The sequence below is a fragment of the Sander vitreus genome, chromosome 2 (assembly GCF_031162955.1).
Source record: "Sander vitreus isolate 19-12246 chromosome 2, sanVit1, whole genome shotgun sequence".
NCBI lineage: Eukaryota > Metazoa > Chordata > Actinopteri > Perciformes > Percidae > Sander > Sander vitreus.
Window position 1 is genome coordinate 37,773,848 of NC_135856.1, and position 18,161 is coordinate 37,792,008.

The 18,161-nt window shown below is 40.4% G+C and overlaps 2 protein-coding genes across 3 annotated transcripts in view; both read right to left on the bottom strand.

The window, feature by feature from the left end:
• The window catches only part of LOC144528899 (ladderlectin-like), a 128,231-nt gene that overhangs the window by 84,805 nt on the left and 25,265 nt on the right, over nucleotides 1–18,161 (bottom strand). The gene's annotated exons all lie outside the window — the stretch shown is intronic.
• LOC144528865 (uncharacterized) lies at nucleotides 145–17,873 on the bottom strand. Of its 2 annotated transcripts, none has more exons than XM_078267731.1 (4): nucleotides 17,783–17,873; nucleotides 3,424–3,618; nucleotides 1,562–1,706; nucleotides 145–825 (listed from the first exon to the last, which is right to left on the bottom strand). In XM_078267731.1, the coding sequence occupies exons 2-4, from the start codon at nucleotides 3,559–3,561 to the stop codon at nucleotides 641–643; spliced, it is 468 nt and encodes a 155-aa protein (XP_078123857.1). In that variant the 5' UTR covers nucleotides 3,562–3,618; nucleotides 17,783–17,873; the 3' UTR covers nucleotides 145–640. The 2 variants fall into 2 exon arrangements, with proteins under 2 accessions (XP_078123857.1, XP_078123848.1); XM_078267722.1 differs by having other exon boundaries at nucleotides 1,562–1,714.

Sequence of the window (18,161 nt, forward strand, 5' to 3'; positions counted from 1 at the left end):
ATATATATATATATATATATATATATATATATATATATATATATATATGTATGTATGTATGTATGTATGTATGTATATATATATATATATATATATGTATGTATGTATGTATATATATATATATATATATATATATATATATATATATATATATATATATATATGGCCTATGCCAAGGGCCGGCACTGAAATCTTTATGCCCCTAGGGTGACCTGCTAAACAATATAAAAAAAACATCAACAACCATATATGGCATCACATAATATAACATAACATATGTTATAACATAAAAACGTGAGCATCATACAACATTACATCATTAAAAGCACATTTTGGGAAATCAACAAGTTTAGTTTAAGAAAGTGCCAAATTTAGACCATGCTCAGAGCTTGTTAAGCAGCTGAATGCCGCGTGGGACAAAGGATGTGATGCCTCTTTTTGTCAACATCCTAGGCATGCTTGTCAACTAGAGAGGTCATGTCTGGTTCTGGAAACAGGGTTTAGGATCAATATAATCAAAGGTGCATTCCATTAAGTGTGGCAGTTTTAGGGCCTTCATAAATGTTATTAGTGGCAGCTGTGCATTTCCTGCTGGGACCTATTTAACATGACATGTCTGCTGTGAAAAAGGTCTACCACATTAGCTGCTGTTGGTGTTGTTGTTTTTGGTGCTGTAAACGGTGGTAGTCTTGTTGGTGGTCTCCTTGTTGGACTTTGTTTTCCAGTGGGTGATGCAAACAGCCAGCACCATAATCAGCAGCCCAAAACCCACACCCACACAGTACCAGTGGTGACAGAGAAACCAAGAGGAACCTACAGATGAAACTGAAGACATACAGAGAGAGAAAATTAAGCTGAGGCAAAAATGACTGTTACTCGATTTTTTGGAGAACTGAATGTGAACTGAACTGAAACTGAACTGAAACCTCATATAATCACACTTTTCCTGCAAACAGCAGCTCTGTATCTCCTCTGGTTGTATTATGCTGCATGTTATGACAAATCTTTCAGTGCGGTAGACTAGGGTCAGCGCTGACACAACACATCTCCTATTTGCATTATTATTATTATTATTAATAAAATAATTTTGTATATTAAGGGGACGTCCCTTGGCTACTAGCATTTGTAGCATAGCCATACTGCAGGTGAATGACGGCAGAGGTCTGCGTTAACCCGGCAGTAAATCTCCACTGGATGACTCACTTCAGAAGGGTTGTAGCTTTTTGCTAGCGCAATTGCAACCAATAACAACACTGGCTTAGCCGCATCATCCTCCCCAGTTCCACCCTCACATCAAAAATCGACACATCCGGTTGCAAAAAAAAACAAGATGGCGATGCCCGTATCGGCAAAATCGAGGCTTCATAACAGCAGTCCACGAACCAATGACGTCACGGATGCCAGTCCACTAGTTTTGCAGTCTACGGTGGCAACAGGTGAGAAACATGCAGGGAAATCTGCAGCCTTGAGGGAATATACTTATATACTTATACTTCCTACAAGCAATTGTGAAACTAGGCCTGCCTACGTACTTACCACAATGCAAAATATATTCTCTTACCTTGAAGTATGGTCCCTCTCCCAACTGTTAAACGTGTGTTCACATTGGCAATACAGTAGTACAGCCCCAGGTCTCTCTCCTCAACACCAGTGATCTTCAGTGCCAGAGATCTTTGCATCAACCCCACTGAGAAACGAGAGCTGACCTGAAACCCTTAAAAAAGTTGTAGTCAGTTAAAAGCATACCAAATCATACTTAATGTTCTGTAATTTGGATTTGCAAAGTTGTCCCTCTTGCCAAGCTCAACCAAGCACAACATGCATGTGTGTCTCCTGAGGACAGGTATACTCAACCTCTGCATCTCAAGAGGAGTCAGGTGATAAGCTACTACAGTTGTGCTCATAAGTTTACATACCCTGGCGGAATTTGTGAAATACTGGCCAGTTGTTTGAAAATATGACTGATCATGCAGAAAACCTCTCTTTTATTTAAGGGATAGCGGTCAGGTGAAGCCATTTATTATCACAAATTGTGTTTGCCCTTTTTAAATAATAATGATGACTGAAGTCACCCAAAATTGCCCTGATCAAACGTTTATGTACCCTTTAATGAACCACTTTACTGAACCATGAGAAAAGCAAAAGAGCTGTCAAGATTTGCGAGAAAAGGTAGTTGAAGTGCATAAATCAGGAAAAGGATATAAGATATCTAAAGATTTAAAAAGTAGTGCTCAAAGTTTGATAAAGAAATGGAGAATTTGTGGTGCGGTGGATTCAAGGCCACAGTCGGGCAGACCAACAAAGAATTCAGCCTCAACTATCAGAAATTGGTCGGAATGCAAAGAAGGAACCCTCAACACTTGAACAACAATAGGCTGGACGGTCGGTTTGCCAGAAAAAAGCCATTACTGAGCAATAAAATATGCCAAACAGCACCTGTACAAGCCTAAGAACTTCTAGAACAAAGTCATTTGGAGTGATGAGACCAACATTTAACTTTATTGTCACAACCATAAACATTATGTTTGGAGAGGAGTCAACAAGGCCTATGAAGAAAAAGTGCACCATCCCTACTGTGAAGCATGGAGGTGGATCTCTAATGTTTTTTTTTGGCACAGGACATTTAGTCAAAGTTGATGGCAAGATGAATGCAGCATGTTATCAGAAAATATTGGAGGAAAATTTGCACTCATCAGCCTGAAAGCTGTGCATGGGACACACTTGGACTTTTCCAACATGACAACGATCCGAAGCACAAGGCCAAGTCAACTTCAGTGGCTACAGCAGAACAAAGTGAAGGTTCTGGAGTGGCCATCACAGTCTCCTGACCTCAATATCATTGAGCCTCTTTGGGGAGAACTCAAACGTGCAGTTTATGCAGGACAATGGTCTCTACCATCTGGGGAATAAGGTACCACAACTATCACAAAAGACTGCAAGCTGTCATTGATGCAAAAGAGGGCAATACACAGTATTAAGATCTAAGGGTATGTAAACATTTGAACGGGATCCTCTCATTATTTTCTTTTTTGCTATGTTTTGTTTTACTATTGCACTATTCTGTAATATTTTATGGTTTAATTTGAAACCCATTTAAATAAAAGTACCATGTTTTACCTGGTAACTTGTGTTTTCTTAAAAGAATGGTACACATTTCACAAATTCTGCCAGGGTATGTACACTTATGAGCACAACTGTATTTATCCAAGGCTTTCAATCAAAAACCCAATCTTGTCTGTTCTGGGTTCCCAGTTTTATTTACCCCCAGTTTCACAACATATTTGCCACCTAAATAGTGTTATGTAGTGTGACCATTTTTTTTTGGAGTTTTATGCTCTCTACAGCCTCAGTTCAGTTGAGTTCAGAGCTCAGCTTTTCCTGGGACTATATTTGTTCAAATCAGCATTTGATATCATACTCTACCTTGTACTGGTTGTCCGTCTCTGAGGCTGGCGCGGAGGACCACAGTGGGGGTGAGATCAGGGTTGTGCCTAAGCCACGTTGTATCATAAAGATAGGAGATGTTACAGCCAAGAGTGACTGTTGAACCATACTGGACATGTTGGACCTCAGCCGCAGGCACAAATGGCATCCAAAAACTAGCCATGGTGATAAACCCTAAAGTGGATCAAATGGACATCAGCTTTACCAATGAATGCTGTGCTTAATCTTCAAAAAAACTTTTGATGCAAATTTAAATAACAGTTAATTGACATGAAAACAATTTAGTTTCAAAGCTACTTTTTAAAACTTTTGTCAACATTACAAAGTAGGGCTGACGCCGGGGATATCTCTTCTGTTTCCTGAAGAAGGCCTGGGAACTGGAGGATTGCCATTCAAGTCCCCCCAAAAATGAATGTCCCCGAATAGCGAATTGTGTGATTACTCAACATTATCAGGAAATGATTTAAAATATGAAATATCATAAAATGTCAAAATACACTGGAAGGGGCCTTTAAGTGGATCAATAGATCTTCTTACACTCAGATATCTGCATATGAATGCAGAATCTGTTGGAAATAGGACAAGATTCTGCACCGAAGATTTTGCACCATCATGTTCACCTGAGCAAAAAGCAGGTCCCAGCTTGGAGAATAATGAATGCATAATTAAAGGCGTTCCGCTTTGAGTGACAGCTGGCTGCCGTCACAGAAGGTGAGCATAGACTGTAGGCTTAATTCAGCCCGCCTCGGCTCCATCCACGCTCCACATCTTTTTGTCACGCCCATTTTATGATAAGCCAAGAGTTAGCCGATGTCAGGCACTGCCAAGATGGCGATGGCCGGAGCCACCAGGAGCTGCCCACTTTGACCTTCAATTTTGCTCTTCAGAAACCTATGGGTGACATCCAGGGGCGGACTGGACGACAGACCCTGGTACTGTAGCCACACCTGCCCACATTACCCGACCAATGCAGCCCCACCCACGGACACATGCATTCACTAATTACATTTGTGTACAGATGGTGAAATAATAGAAGCAGTACCTTATGTAACAGATTTTTAAACATTTAATGTAAGTGACAAACAATGCTTACTACTTTTTAAAGAGCACACGTTTATTACAAATGTACACATACAGTAAAAACTAAAGAAAAAGAATCTGAGGATGTTGTAGAGTCTGTGTGCTGTCTGTTTATGCCGTTTGTATGCTGTTACTGTCATTCTCTACAGTATTTTGTTCTTTTTTGTCTGTCTGTTTGATTCTCCTTGTTTCTCTCTGTTGACACTACAGGCTCTATTTGAACGATCTGAGGTCACGGCGTGAAGCGCCTGGCGCAGGTGTGTTTAGGGAGTGTCCAAATCCACTTTTGCTAGTTTGACGGCGGTAAAAAAGGGTCCGTGAGCCGGGCGCATGGTTCAAAAGGGTTGTACTTAGTGTCTTCATTAATCAGAGGTGGGTCAATGATGTGACGCCCATTTTCTTTGTGTTTCAATTTAAATACATTCAATTTAAAGCAAAAACAAACAAATTACTTAAAAACATTCTTTTTTAGAGGCCATATTTTAGAGTTTATTTATTTATTTATTTTAATAATTTAGGGAATACTGTCAGTCATGCTAGCTTCCTGAAATGTCAAGGTGGTGTAACCATGGATGTATTAAGAGAACTGGATACGGCGTTCGGCGGGAAGCCCCGTTCATTCCAATGAGAGTTGCTCAAAAGCGCATAAAGCAATCATGGAGCTCGGATCTTCCGCGTTGACTGGCCCATGACGTCACGATGGACACGCACACCAGCAACAGTTTGTTTGTGTTGTCGTAGCAACCGGTAGCAACATGCTCGTTCACGAGCTTCTCTCTCGTGTCTCTTACAAGTGGCGAACTCATGAACTCGCCGTTTTATTGTCATTGTGTTTTCGTTGTTCCTGATCGTTTACATGCTTATCTAGATACACAATGGATGTATTTAGACAACCGAGGAGATGTAATTATTATGTCGTGCTACTAGCTAGCTACTAGCTAGCGCTCCTAAGGTTAGCCTGCAGTTTGGTGAACAGAGCTTCTCTTAATGACATCCATGGCTTCATCTCTCACCCACGTTACAGGCTTTACAGCATACATACCATGGATGTATTAATAGAACACATGGTGAATTACAACCATTAGCGTTAGCATTATCCATTATTACAGCTACAGGACCTCGGGAGAACAGTCATATGAGCATGCGCAGTGCAGTCTGTTCGCGTCCATCATGCCTAGTTTAATAACTCTGGATTCGGCTACTAGTAAGTGTTTGGGCTGGTAAGTTGATGTACCCCAAAAAAATTATCCGCTGAAATATAGACGTTTCTTTCGCCATGCAAAGTCTATGTGAAAAGTCTTTCTGGGCCATGGGGTGCAGTTCCACCTTTATCCGCTAAGCCCATGGTGGCTTTTAGACATGGCGCTCTTCCTTGGGGCTTGGGTGTAACCACCATTCAAGGTGCCATTTTGTTAAAATCAGCAAGAAGACCACATGACAGGAAATGACATCAAAGGAAAGGACCCCTGATGAGCATAACTGCTGCGTCACAATGTTAGTAACTCTCTGATAAATATAAATTAATAAGACATTTTTAGGCTAAGTTCAGGTATCTTTGGTTAACATGTCAAATGGTATGACCCAAGTAAAACATTGAAAAACATTATTTTGAATAGAAATGTGTATTTAGTCTGTGCTGATATATGTGTCTATGATAATGCATGTCAAATTAGATTTTACATTGAAAGGTCAAATGGTGTAACCGGTTACACCACTTCTTACTACAAGCCTCTCAATGTTTGGCCAATCTTTTCAAATATAACTAGTTAAGTTACTGGTTCAAGATGATATATGAGCTTAGTTACTATTTAGACGTATTTGTATGTTTATTGTTTGTATTTTTTTTTTTAAAGTTTATGTAATTGATCTACAACTTTATCAAGCTAGGTTTTTAGCTAGGCTAGGCTAGGCTATATCATTATAGTGCAAGGCCTTAGTGTTTAAAAAAAAGTTTTAGCTTTAATACAAATTTGTATAGGGTTCCTTTGTGATTTTTATTGTCGCATAATTTCATAACAATTTAATAAAAAAAAAAAGTTCTGTCTTTCTGTGCAAGACCTGGAATCTGCAAGTGCTACAATCTCGTAGCTGTAGATTTCCACAGCAAAGATAACCTCTCCTCAGCAGATTGCAACCAGGCAAGTTCATCATAGTAAGATATGATGGAAAGCCTTTTGTGGGACAGGTCATTCAGGTAATTGATGAAGAAGTGGAAGTGAGCTGCATGCAACAGATGGGTTGGAAGAATGTCTTCACCTGGCCTCATCCTGCTGACCTCCTCTTCTACTACAAAACAGATGTGCTGCATATAATCTCTGAGCCAGAACCACTGAAGCTGTGCCATTCAAATCTCATGGCAGAGGACTGGAAAAACTTCCAAGCCTTCACAGTCTGAGTTTTCAGATACTGTACATTCTGTAAATATGTTAAAGGACATTTCCAACCCTAAACAGACTTGCTTCTCCCTCTCTCTTATACCCATCTATCTACGTACCTCTTTCTCACACACAAACACTCTGTTCACACATACACTCACACACAATTTGTTAAGACGTTAGTTGTTTAATTTAATCAAATGAGTTTTAACCACTAATAAAGTAAATTGTTACCTCAATGAAATATGGCTTATTCAAATTAAATTAAACCCCAAGTTCAAGAAAGTACTTTGACTGCAGTACTTGATTTCAGTGTCACTTTCTTTATATTAGTTTTTAACTGTAGAAGCATCTCGTCAGGTGGTGTAACTGGTTTGTGTCAAATGGGGTAACCAGTATTTTTCTTGAAAATATGATCATGTGCAGGTAAATTAATGTTTGTTAAATGTAACACTTTACTCCATTATAAAAACCCATTTTTAAGCCTTTTTACACAATTTGTCCAAGATTATTTAATAAACAAAAGTTGTTTCCAGCACGTCTACCACTTGATATTGCAATAACAAATATAATTTGTTAATTATAACAAAGTAATCCTAATAAAATCTATTTTTGGGTAAAACTTTGAAAGTTAGTTATATTGTGAGTGTGCTCACAAATAATGTAGTGGATGAAATATTAAATATTTATCATTCTTTTGTGGTTACACCACTTGACAATTTAGGTCCATTTGTTCCTACCTTTTGTAAAAGAAAATGGTTCAGATCCTATTTCAAATAAAATACAACTTACAATAACACAAAATATACATTTTAAAGAGCCCATATTATGCTCATTTTCAGGTTCATAATTGTATTTTAAGGTTGTACCAGAATAGGTTTACATGGTTTCATTTTCAAAAAACATATTTTTGTTGTACTGCACAGCTCTCTCTCACTGCTGCAGATCCTCTTTTCAGCTGGTCTCTGTTTTAGCTACAGAGTGAGACCTCTTTTCTTCTGCTTCTTCTGTACTATCTTTGATTGCACTCGCACATGTGCAGTAGCTCAGATGTAGATCATGTCAGCTAGCTAGCTCCATAGACAGTAAAAGAAAGGCTGTTTCTCCAACTTCGGTCAGTTACAAGGCAGGATTAGCTGGGAGACTTCTTCTAAATGAGGAAGTAGTTCTTTTGGAGATTATGGTGAACTTGTGTGTTGTAGCAGTGCTTTGCTATTGAGAACGAGGTAGCATGTTGCTAACGCTACGAGCTAACGGTTGCGGTTAGCCGGCTCGTTTCCGATTTTGAACAGCTCACCTGGAGACTGAAGGCAGGACACATTCAGAAACCGTATCTCACTCAGAACAGCATGGATGGATTTTTTTTAAAGTTTGTATGCGTGTGGAAGCACCAGAGACACAAAAGAACACCCCAAATCCCAGAAAAAGTGTTTTTTTCATAATATGGGCACTTTAACAAAACTCAAGGATGCTTTTAAAAAAGATTTTTCAAAGTTTTCAAATTTCTCATCTTGCCAACCCTTATTCTTCATTGGCCTAGGTGTGTTTTGGGCGTAACATGCAATCAACCAATCAGAGATCATCTCCCATTCCCTTTAAAAGCCAGGCGCGTTTGGACCTTGGAGCATTGCTGTTATGATGGAGGATTTGCACCGTAATATTTTTATTTGTTTGTGTGCTGCTGCGCGTCCCTGTGTGTGTAACAAGCATAGTGTGCACGCGCTGTGCACGAGCCTAGGAGCATTTTACTAATGTGCTGTTAAAATAACAATGAAATGCTGCGTTATTGACTTTAGACCAGGTTTTTGTTGGTCAATAGGGTGATCACTTCCCGCTGCCTCAAGATAGCAATATGCCCAGAATGCACCTGCACACACCTCCCTGTAAGACCAGCACGCCCAGAATGCACCTGAACACACCTCCCTGTAAGACCAGCACGCCCAGAATGCACCTGAACACACCTCCCTGTAAGACCAGCACGCCCAGAATGCACCTGCACACACCTCCTTGTAAGACCAGCACGCCCAGAATGCACCTGAACACACCTCCCTGTAAGACCAGCACGCCCATGGGCCACAGATGGGCACAGGTGCATTTGCTGTTTAAACGACGTGGGCGCTGGACGGGAAACTGACAACTGCGTCGGTCTTAAACTAGCAAAGACACTTGCGTCAGGCTTTGCATTGCGCTGCGCCGGGTGCAGAATAGGGCCCTACATATTGTCTGTCTGATTCTCCATCTTTTCATCTGTTTTAACTCTCCAACTTCTGCAAAAAAATAAATAATAATTAATAATTATGACCTAATGTACAGTTAAAGTTTAAATGTATATATCTACATGTAGACATCCCCTCTACTGTAGAGTTAATTACAAACCCAAAGTACATTTGTGTGTCACTGTTTTTTTCCTACCTCTACCACACTGTCTCTGCTAGGCCTACAGTAGCATCCTTCCTCACAGCACTGGTACTGGAAGACCAGGGGTCTCTGGCTGTACTGATTCTAGCAACATCCTAGTTAATGAACACAGTATAGGATGTAAACATTGCAGCTAAATGTTTGTATGTGTGTAAGTGTGATCAGTGTGTGTGTGTGTGTGTGTGTGTGTGTGTGTGTGTGTGTGTGTGTGTGTGTGTGTGTGTGTGTGTGTGTGTGTGTGTGTGACACTTAAGTGCTGAACACACGATTCAGACAAGGGAGAACATAAGTAAGCCAGTGGCTTATAATACCTCATCTAACTACTGCATATGAGTGCCTGTAATAGAAGCCTATGTGCCACCCTACCTAAGAATTAATTACATACCTATGTCATATATTCAATGTTTTATTTTAATATATAACTAGCTAGGCATTCAAAGTAAAGTTCACTACAAATGTCTACAGTACTATGGCTATTGCTATTGGTTTTTGACCTGTTAGACTATATTGCAAGTAGCCTAAAGCAGTCTGTTTACCCTAAATCCCACCTTATCTGCTAATATTTTAGTCATGCAATTCAGTAACAGGCTAACTAATGGTAACAGGTGTCAAGCATCAGGGGGACAGAGGCGAAATGTTGAATTTTTCTTCTTTTCTTTATTTTTCCTTTGGAAAATAAATCAAAACATTGTCTTCAGGTTTTGGTGTACACACACAAAACCATCATCTGAATCATAACTTTTAAACTTCTCATATAGAATGGCATAACTGCAGCCTAAGTGCATACGTTACAGCACTTCATTAAAACCTAATTACATTATGGAGCCATATACCTTTGGAAAATAAATCAGAACATTGTCTTCAGGCTTTGGTGTACACATTTACAGCATCTGCACAAGCAAAATATAAAGAATGCATTGCGTTACATAGGCTACATGTACTACGTCAATATCCCATTGTACACTATCAGTACTTGCTAGCAAGCGAGGCACGCCAGACAGAATGTTAAAACACAAGGAACGACAACTAATTAACGTTTCGGAATACTCGCTTAATATACGCTGTTGTCTCAGACATATACCGAAACTATACTGAGATTAAACATACACACATGATGAGTAATATTGCTTCCAATGTATGGACGTGACTAGCGGAGTTTTCAGCTAGCCACGTTAGCCTCAGTACGCAGAAAACTTACGGCTAGCCACGTTAGCCTCAGTATGCAGAAACTTGCAGTCAAAAAGAAACATTAACAAACTTTTCTGTCAAAACATGCAAAATGTGGTACGATCGTTACAGTGCATGGGAATTGGGATTTGTAAGCAATTATCACGAAACAATGACGCTAAACTTATAACAGTTTAATACAATGTAGGCTACTTTCAAAAAACACTGGAGCTAACTAGAAGTAGCGTGAATTGTGTGAAAATAACTTGATCTAGCTGTATTTTCTGTTGTCTTCTTACATCTACATTACTAGTGTCCTCCGCTGCAGCAGCCAAATTAAAACTAAAACTAAACTAAAAATTAAACCTTTAAAACTCTTTTCAAAGCGTCGGACGTAAGAGCCCTTTTCTTGTTTCTCAAAGTTTTTCTGCATGCCTTTTCTCTATTAACGGTCCATTATCTAGCTTTTACTGACAACCAGCTTTTAGCTCGTGTTGCACTCTCTCTGATGACGTGCTTGATTTTGACTGAACGTCCCAATTTCAGTAAAGTCTGATTGAGTCGGTCGGCCTATCTCGGGACCAGGCCGGCCGTTGCCGGCTGGCCAGATGCTTAATTTTTATATTATTATTAATATAATTAGTGCTGTCAAACGATTAAAATATTTAATCGCGATTAATCGCATTAATGTCATAGTCAACTTGCAATTAATTGCAATTAATCGCACATTTTTATCTATTCTAAATGTCCCTAGATTTCTTTTTGTCCCATTATTTCTTTCTCATTTTAATGCTCTTGTCAACATGGAAAAGTGGATCGGCTTGCTTTGTGCAAATGTTTTTTTATTGAAAACAACATTGGCATACTGTAGTGTTCAATTTCACACTAACATTCACACTTGGAGCATTCATTCACACTTGGAGCAAATAATCTCGGCTTTGACGAGGGGGCGGAGAATTGGCATCAGCTGTGTGCTCGGCCATCAAGTGGTATTTCAGACTGGACGTGCTGCGATGATAGCTCAGTTCACAACGACAAAACACACAGATCACTTTGGTCTTGGATCACTTTCCATTCAGAATCTTATTGGCATCCATTTCGGCGTCTCGCGCTCGCCATCCACTCAAAACGTGACGTTAGCCTACTGCTCTTTGGCCAGCTCGCAAGCCCAAACAAGTGTGTGCGGTGTGCCTGTTGTTTAGTTTCCAGTCTAGCTAGATTTCTAGCTAGATTTCTAGCTAGATAGAAGTTTGCAACCATGTAGCCAGAATTGTTGAATTGAGACACGGCTTACGTTCTTTTCAGGTCACTCTGCAATGTATGGTATGTTACGTTATGGAATATTCTTGTGGCTAACGTTACCATCGCCAGCTTCACGGTTGTGATATGTTGGAAAGTAAGATGATTCCAATAATGTGTAATGTACAGTGTAAAGCTGTTTTTAGTATATTATTTTGTAGATCATGCAACAACAGACTTATACACACAGACAAAGTTATAATCTTTATGGAAATAAGCCTATATGTTTATTTCATTTTATATATAATGGTGTCGGGAAAATCAAAAATCTCCTCCCTGCCCAAATTCTTGCCCCGCTTCTGTTCAGCAGCTGTAGCCAACACACGGTGACTGTGACCTGGGTCTTTTAGCGGTTGCTTCAGTAATTTTAAGCAGAGAAAGTCAGGTAGCCTACAGAGGATCGTGAGGTCCCGGTCTTTTTGGTGGTTGTTGTTGTTGTTGTTGATGTTTAGCTGATAAAAGGTGACCAGCCGGGTACAGAGCTCTGCGGCAATGGGAGGCTAGCATCTAGCCAACATTGACAATGTAGGACGTTGAGTTTAGCGTTCTCAATCTGAACATCCGAGTCTGGAGGAGAGACGACTTTCGGTCGCGGTGCAATAATCTGTATCTGCCAGGATGGTGGCGCCTCTGTTGGCTGCGGCCGCATCGGCTGAAAACAACAAGAACACCTCTGAACCTGATCGGATCAATAAAAGGCACCTATTCTACGATCGCCAAAGTCTGCTGTTATTGCGGAAGGTAATCAAAGCCGGGACAGTTGATCCGAGCAGCATAAACAAATTGAACGACGAATGATTTAGGACTACTGTGTACACCCGGTGTGACCAGCTCTACGGCGGCACCCTTCTCCAACACCACCCGGAAAAGACTATGCCGGCGGTGGAGTATGAGGAAGCAGAAACGGGGATGCCGGAGCCTGCGCCAGGCTGAGAGCAAATCCATGTAGGGCGCCGTTACCATCGATTCTGGTAGTAAACGTCCGCTCACTGGAAAACAAACTAGATTATCTCTTGCTAGATTTAACTGTTGTGCACTAGTTTTTACGGAGACCTGGCTGAATGAGTCTGTCACAGACAAGGCTATTACTTTTATGGGACTGACCACCTTCCGGGCTGACAGGTCCAGGACTCTCAGTGGGAAAACTGGTGGAGTCTGCATATATATATATATATATATATACACAACAGATGGTGCACAAATGTAAACAGGTCTTTCTCATACTGTTCCCCAGACATTGAGGTTCTGACTGTTAAATACTATCTTCTGAGGGAATTTTCTGTCATTTTCATCCTTGCAGTGTATATTCCTCCTGACGCAGACACAAAAATAGCCCTGGATGTTCTCTATCAACACATCAATGAACTGCAAACCACACACACATTTATTGTTGCTGTGGATTTCAACAAGGCAAATATGAAAAAGTTCTCCCCCGCTTTTTCCAGCATGTGGATTTTGCGACGAGGTGCAAATACACTAGACCATGTGTACACTAACATCAAGACTGCGTTCAAAGCAGCACCCCGCCCCCATCTGGGATCATCAGACCACATTGCTGTCATTCTAATACCAACATACTGTATAGGCCTCTCCTTACCAGAATCAATCCCTCCACAGAACAAGTGAGGGTCTGGCCGCAGGGAGCCATGATGGCATTACAGGGCTGCTTTGAAAGTACAGACTGGTCAGTGTTTAGAGAGGCGGCTACTAACAGTCAGGGCACAGACATCAATGAGTATGCTGATGCTGTATCCAGTTACATCTATAAATGCATGGAGGATGTCTGTGTCCCTAAAAACATCACAGTCAGAGCAAATGAGAAACCATGGATGACAGCTGAGGTGCGATCCCTGTTGAAAGAAAGAAACGCTGCTTTTAAATCTGGTGATGAGGTTGCCCTTAGGTCTGCTCGTGCAAATCTAAACAAAGCCATCAGAGTGACAAAAAGAGCCCATGGTCAAAAACTTCAAGATCATTTCAGGGACCACAGAGACACTAGAAGACTATAGCAGGGAATTCAGTCTGCCACAGACTATAAACCTACTCCCCTGTCCTGTAATGACAACACTGATTTCCTGAATGATCTCAATAACTACTTTGGCCGGTTTGATGCACTGAACAACACACCAGCAGTGAAGGCCTCTGTTCCCGGAGCTGGGAATGACGTCATACCCGAGTTGAATGCGTTCTATTTAAAAGTCGGATTTTCATTGTTGTCATTAGCTCTAGCTCTAGCTATTGTTAGCAATACCAGTTGATAACAACGCATTACGCCGTTTTTTTGTGCATGCAAACAGCGTAACAACATGTCCACAGATAGAAGTTGAACATGCCTGTGTGAACGACTGATTTAGTGACACAAATAAGACAGAAGTGCTTATAACTTTATGTTACTGCAGCTTTTCACAACTGTTGATACAGGGGGCAGCCATGTTGGATTTTGAACTCGGGCTACTGCGAGGTTGTCCGAGTTCCGAGCTCGTAAATCCGAGGTCAGGGGGCGTGTTTCCGACTTTGACCTCGTTAAAACCGAGTTCCGAGGTAACTAGAACGTGGCATTACTCTTCATCTACTACCTCATTGAGGTGTGCGTCTTGAGCCCTCTGCTATACACCCTCATGACAGGCAGGAGGTGAAACTCTTCACAGAATGGTGCCAAAACAACAACTTGATCCTGAATGTTGAAAAAATCAAAGAGTTGGTGATTGACTTCAGGAGGAATCGGCCTACGCACATACCGATCCACATTAACAGCTCTGAGGTGGAGACTGTGGAGCACATGAAGTTTCTAGGGGTTCATATGTCTGACCGCCTGACCTCGTCCCTGCATACCTCCTCCCTCATCAAAAAAGCCAACCAACGCCTGCACTTCTTAAGGAGACTGAAAACGGCCCATTTTAACCCAAAAGTCCTCCTACAAGGGAACCATTGAGAGTGTGCTAACAAGCAATATCTCCCTCTGGCATGAGAGCAGCAGCACCTCAGTGAAAAGGGCCCTGAGGAGGGTGGTGAGGTCAGCTGAGAGGACCATTGGGGTAACGCTGCCACCTATTGAGAACCTGGCCAAACAACGCAGCCTTTCAAGGGCAAAAAAACCATTAAGGACTCTACACACCCCTGCCAGTTTGTTCTCTCTCCTGCCCTCAGGCCTAAGGAGTAGGTCTGTGCGGTTCCGCGACAGTTTTTTTACCGACTGCAATCATACTGTTGAACAGCACCACACTGTAAACTGAGACAATGTGGAACATATGTATGGGTGTATGCATGCATGTGTGTGTATATGTGTGTGTGGGTATGTATGTGTGCATATGATATATGTATAGGTATGTGTGGGATATGTGAATACACAAGTATTTCTACATCTCTCATATTTTTAATTGCTAGCTATCTTATTTATATATCATATTTTTACTACGCCATATTTATTTATTTATTTATAATTGCATTCTTCTAGCTGCTGTTTGTCTGATTTTATGGTGGTCCTATGCAACGTAATTTCGTTCTACCCTGCACTTCCTGAAGTGTTTTTTGGAATGACAATAAAAATAATGTTGAATCTTTCCAGTATTTTGAACTGCAGTAACCATTTTAAACGCTAGCTGTCAGTATTACATATTACAATCTAAGAGCAATGATTTGCCAAATCTGCTTAACAAATTGAACAATGAAAGAAAATGTATTGGTGTAATAGTATACATTTTATTTAGGAAATGTATTTAAGTAAAAGTGAAAGTTTCCAGAAATATAAATAACGAAGTAAAGTACAGATACGTGAAAAGAATTCTACTTAAGTACAGTAACAAAGTACTTGTACTTCGTAACATGGGTTAGGAATAGCGGACTTGGACCCAAAAGTGCAGAGACGAGTAGGGAATGTTTGAGGATTTAATAAAATAAACGATAAACAACAAAGGGAGTCCTGAGGCAAGCAGACGGGCAAAAAACAAGTTCCAAAAAACACTGAGAAAACTAAAGAGATCAAAACCATAAGGACAGCAGCGACAGGAGGATGCAAACACACAATGATCTGACAACAGACAACGAATGCACAGAGACTAAATACACAGGTAACGAGGGTAAAACAATGGGCGGGTGACATGAGGGCAGAAGAACACGTGGAAGACATCAGGGCGGGGCAGACAATCACAGAAGCAGGAAAAAACAAGGCAGGAAGTCAAACAAGACAAGACACAGGAAAAAAGAGACAGGAACAACAAACATGAGGCCTGTACTACGAAGCAAGATCAACATGCCCTGGGTTTATTTCAGTTCCCCGGCTTCACCTAACCTAACAACCACGGTCGGATGAGCTGTGTCACGACGCTGGTTAACAACTAGTTCAGTCAACCATCAGGGTTTCCCAATCTAGAGTTCACATAAAAGAGGCGGGGTTTGCACAGCAGAACCAGTCACAAACATCTACCAGCGCCGCATATTTTACATAAGAATAGCAAACTATAATTTTACATAAATATGAAAAACACTGACACAGTTTTACAGGCAAAACGCAATACAGTCGCTGCTTCCTAAAACAGGGAGGACATCATCATATCAATATCACTTCCCCATCAGTCAGGACCAACATCTGACCATAATTACACTTGTTCTTTCCATAAACTGTCGTTGCTTTAGCCTATTGCAGGTGCTGGACATACACTTAGAATATCATGAAAAAGTTGATTTATTTCAGTAATTCCATTCAAAAAGTGAAACTTGTATAATGTATACATTCATTCCACACAGACTGATATATTTCAAATGTTCATTTCTTTTAATTGTGATGATTAGAACTGACAACTAATGAAAACCCCAAATTCAGTATCTCAGAAAATTAGAATATTACTTAAGACCAATACAAAAAAGGATTTTTAGAAATATTGGCCAACTGAAAAGTATGAACATGAGAAGTATGAGCATGTACAGCACTCAATACTTAGTTGGGGCTCCTTTTGCCTGAATGACTGCAGCAATGCAGCGTGGCATGGAGTCCATCAGTCTGTGGCACTGCTCAGGTGTTAGAGAGCCCAGGTTGCTCTGATAGTGGCCTTCAGCTCTCTCTCTCTCTCTCTCTCTCTCTCTCTCTCTCTCTCTCTCTCTCTGATCTTCTAAGAACGGTGATGCTGTTATCAGCCGAGTACGAAACGTAAAGTGAGGTTCCAAAATGGTTTCTTGTTGTGTGAATTGATTACCACCAGGCCACATCCAGATGACGTAGACTAGCTTACTTCACAAAGCCCAAGAACAGTAGTATTATACAGTACATACCTGTTATGAGCAAAAGCGCAGTCTGAGATCCTCACAAGGGGTTTTCTTGGCTCTTTCATTAACACAGCTGATTACCAAGGTTGATTAGATTCTCTCAGCATGGTGCCCAACAATCTGAAACTCCCTTTCTGAGTATCCCAAGTCAGCCAATTCAGTAATATGCTTTAAATCTCTTCTTAAAACTCACTTTTTGCAGTTTGGTTACCTTTCTTTTCTTTACACTTTTATGTAGGCTAACACTACCTTTATTTTTTAACCTGGATCTGAGCACATCGAGGAGCAGCTGATTGGAAGACCTCAGAGCTTTGACAGGTGTGTGAACATGTAAAAGCTCCGATAAATAAGAAGGCGACAACCCATTTAAAATCTTAAAAACAAGCAATACAATTTTAATAATCAATCCTGAAACAGACAGGAAGCCATTATTATATTGTTATATCTTCCCCATCATATTGTAATCTATTCACTCAGACAAGAATATAATAAAACTATTATTACATTATCATCACTTTGCTCCCATTTAACATTTGAAATGACCAAAGAGGCAACATAAAACTGAACCATCCTTCTACTACCACCAGAGTGCAAATCAAGCTGTGATTGTGTCATTATAATCATTAGTCTCATGTATGTCGGACTCAACCTTCATCTAAGTGAAAACATGTTCCTCACCTACCTTAGGATTTACTTTATCTGTCTATCCAACATTATGGTACATTTACTGTATTACTCACCAAGAAGAATCATCGTGATCCAGTAAGACTTCATTTCTTATCGTATCTTTATTTTTTCCTGTTCGTGACGTCTGTGACATTATGGTCTGACAGACCACAGACTTCCTTTTTAGCTGCCAAGCCCCTGTTTCCACTGAAGGCCCACTTCTATATTTCAACCCAGTCTCTTTATCTGTTACCACTTTGACTTTGGCTATAGAGAGCTTATAAGCTTCAAGCATTTGGACCAGCCTGCTTGAGAATCAGAGGGAGCTAAAAATATTTAAACTAACTGCTAACTTAAAACCTATATTTAAGCCAATCTTTTGCTTCAAATGTATTACAGCAATACTTTGATTTATGAAAAATAAAGAATAAAGAAAGCAATAAAATATCCTCT

Coding starts and splice junctions, on each gene's coding strand:
- LOC144528865 (XM_078267722.1), bottom strand. CDS start 17,816: ATGAAGTCTTACTGGATCACGATGATTCTTCTTG. Junction 3,619..17,782: donor GATCACGATGATTCTTCTTG/GTGAGTAATACA, acceptor GATCCACTTTAG/GGTTTATCACCATGGCTAGT. Junction 826..1,561: donor GAGAGGGACCATACTTCAAG/GTAAGAGAATAT, acceptor GTATGTCTTCAG/TTTCATCTGTAGGTTCCTCT.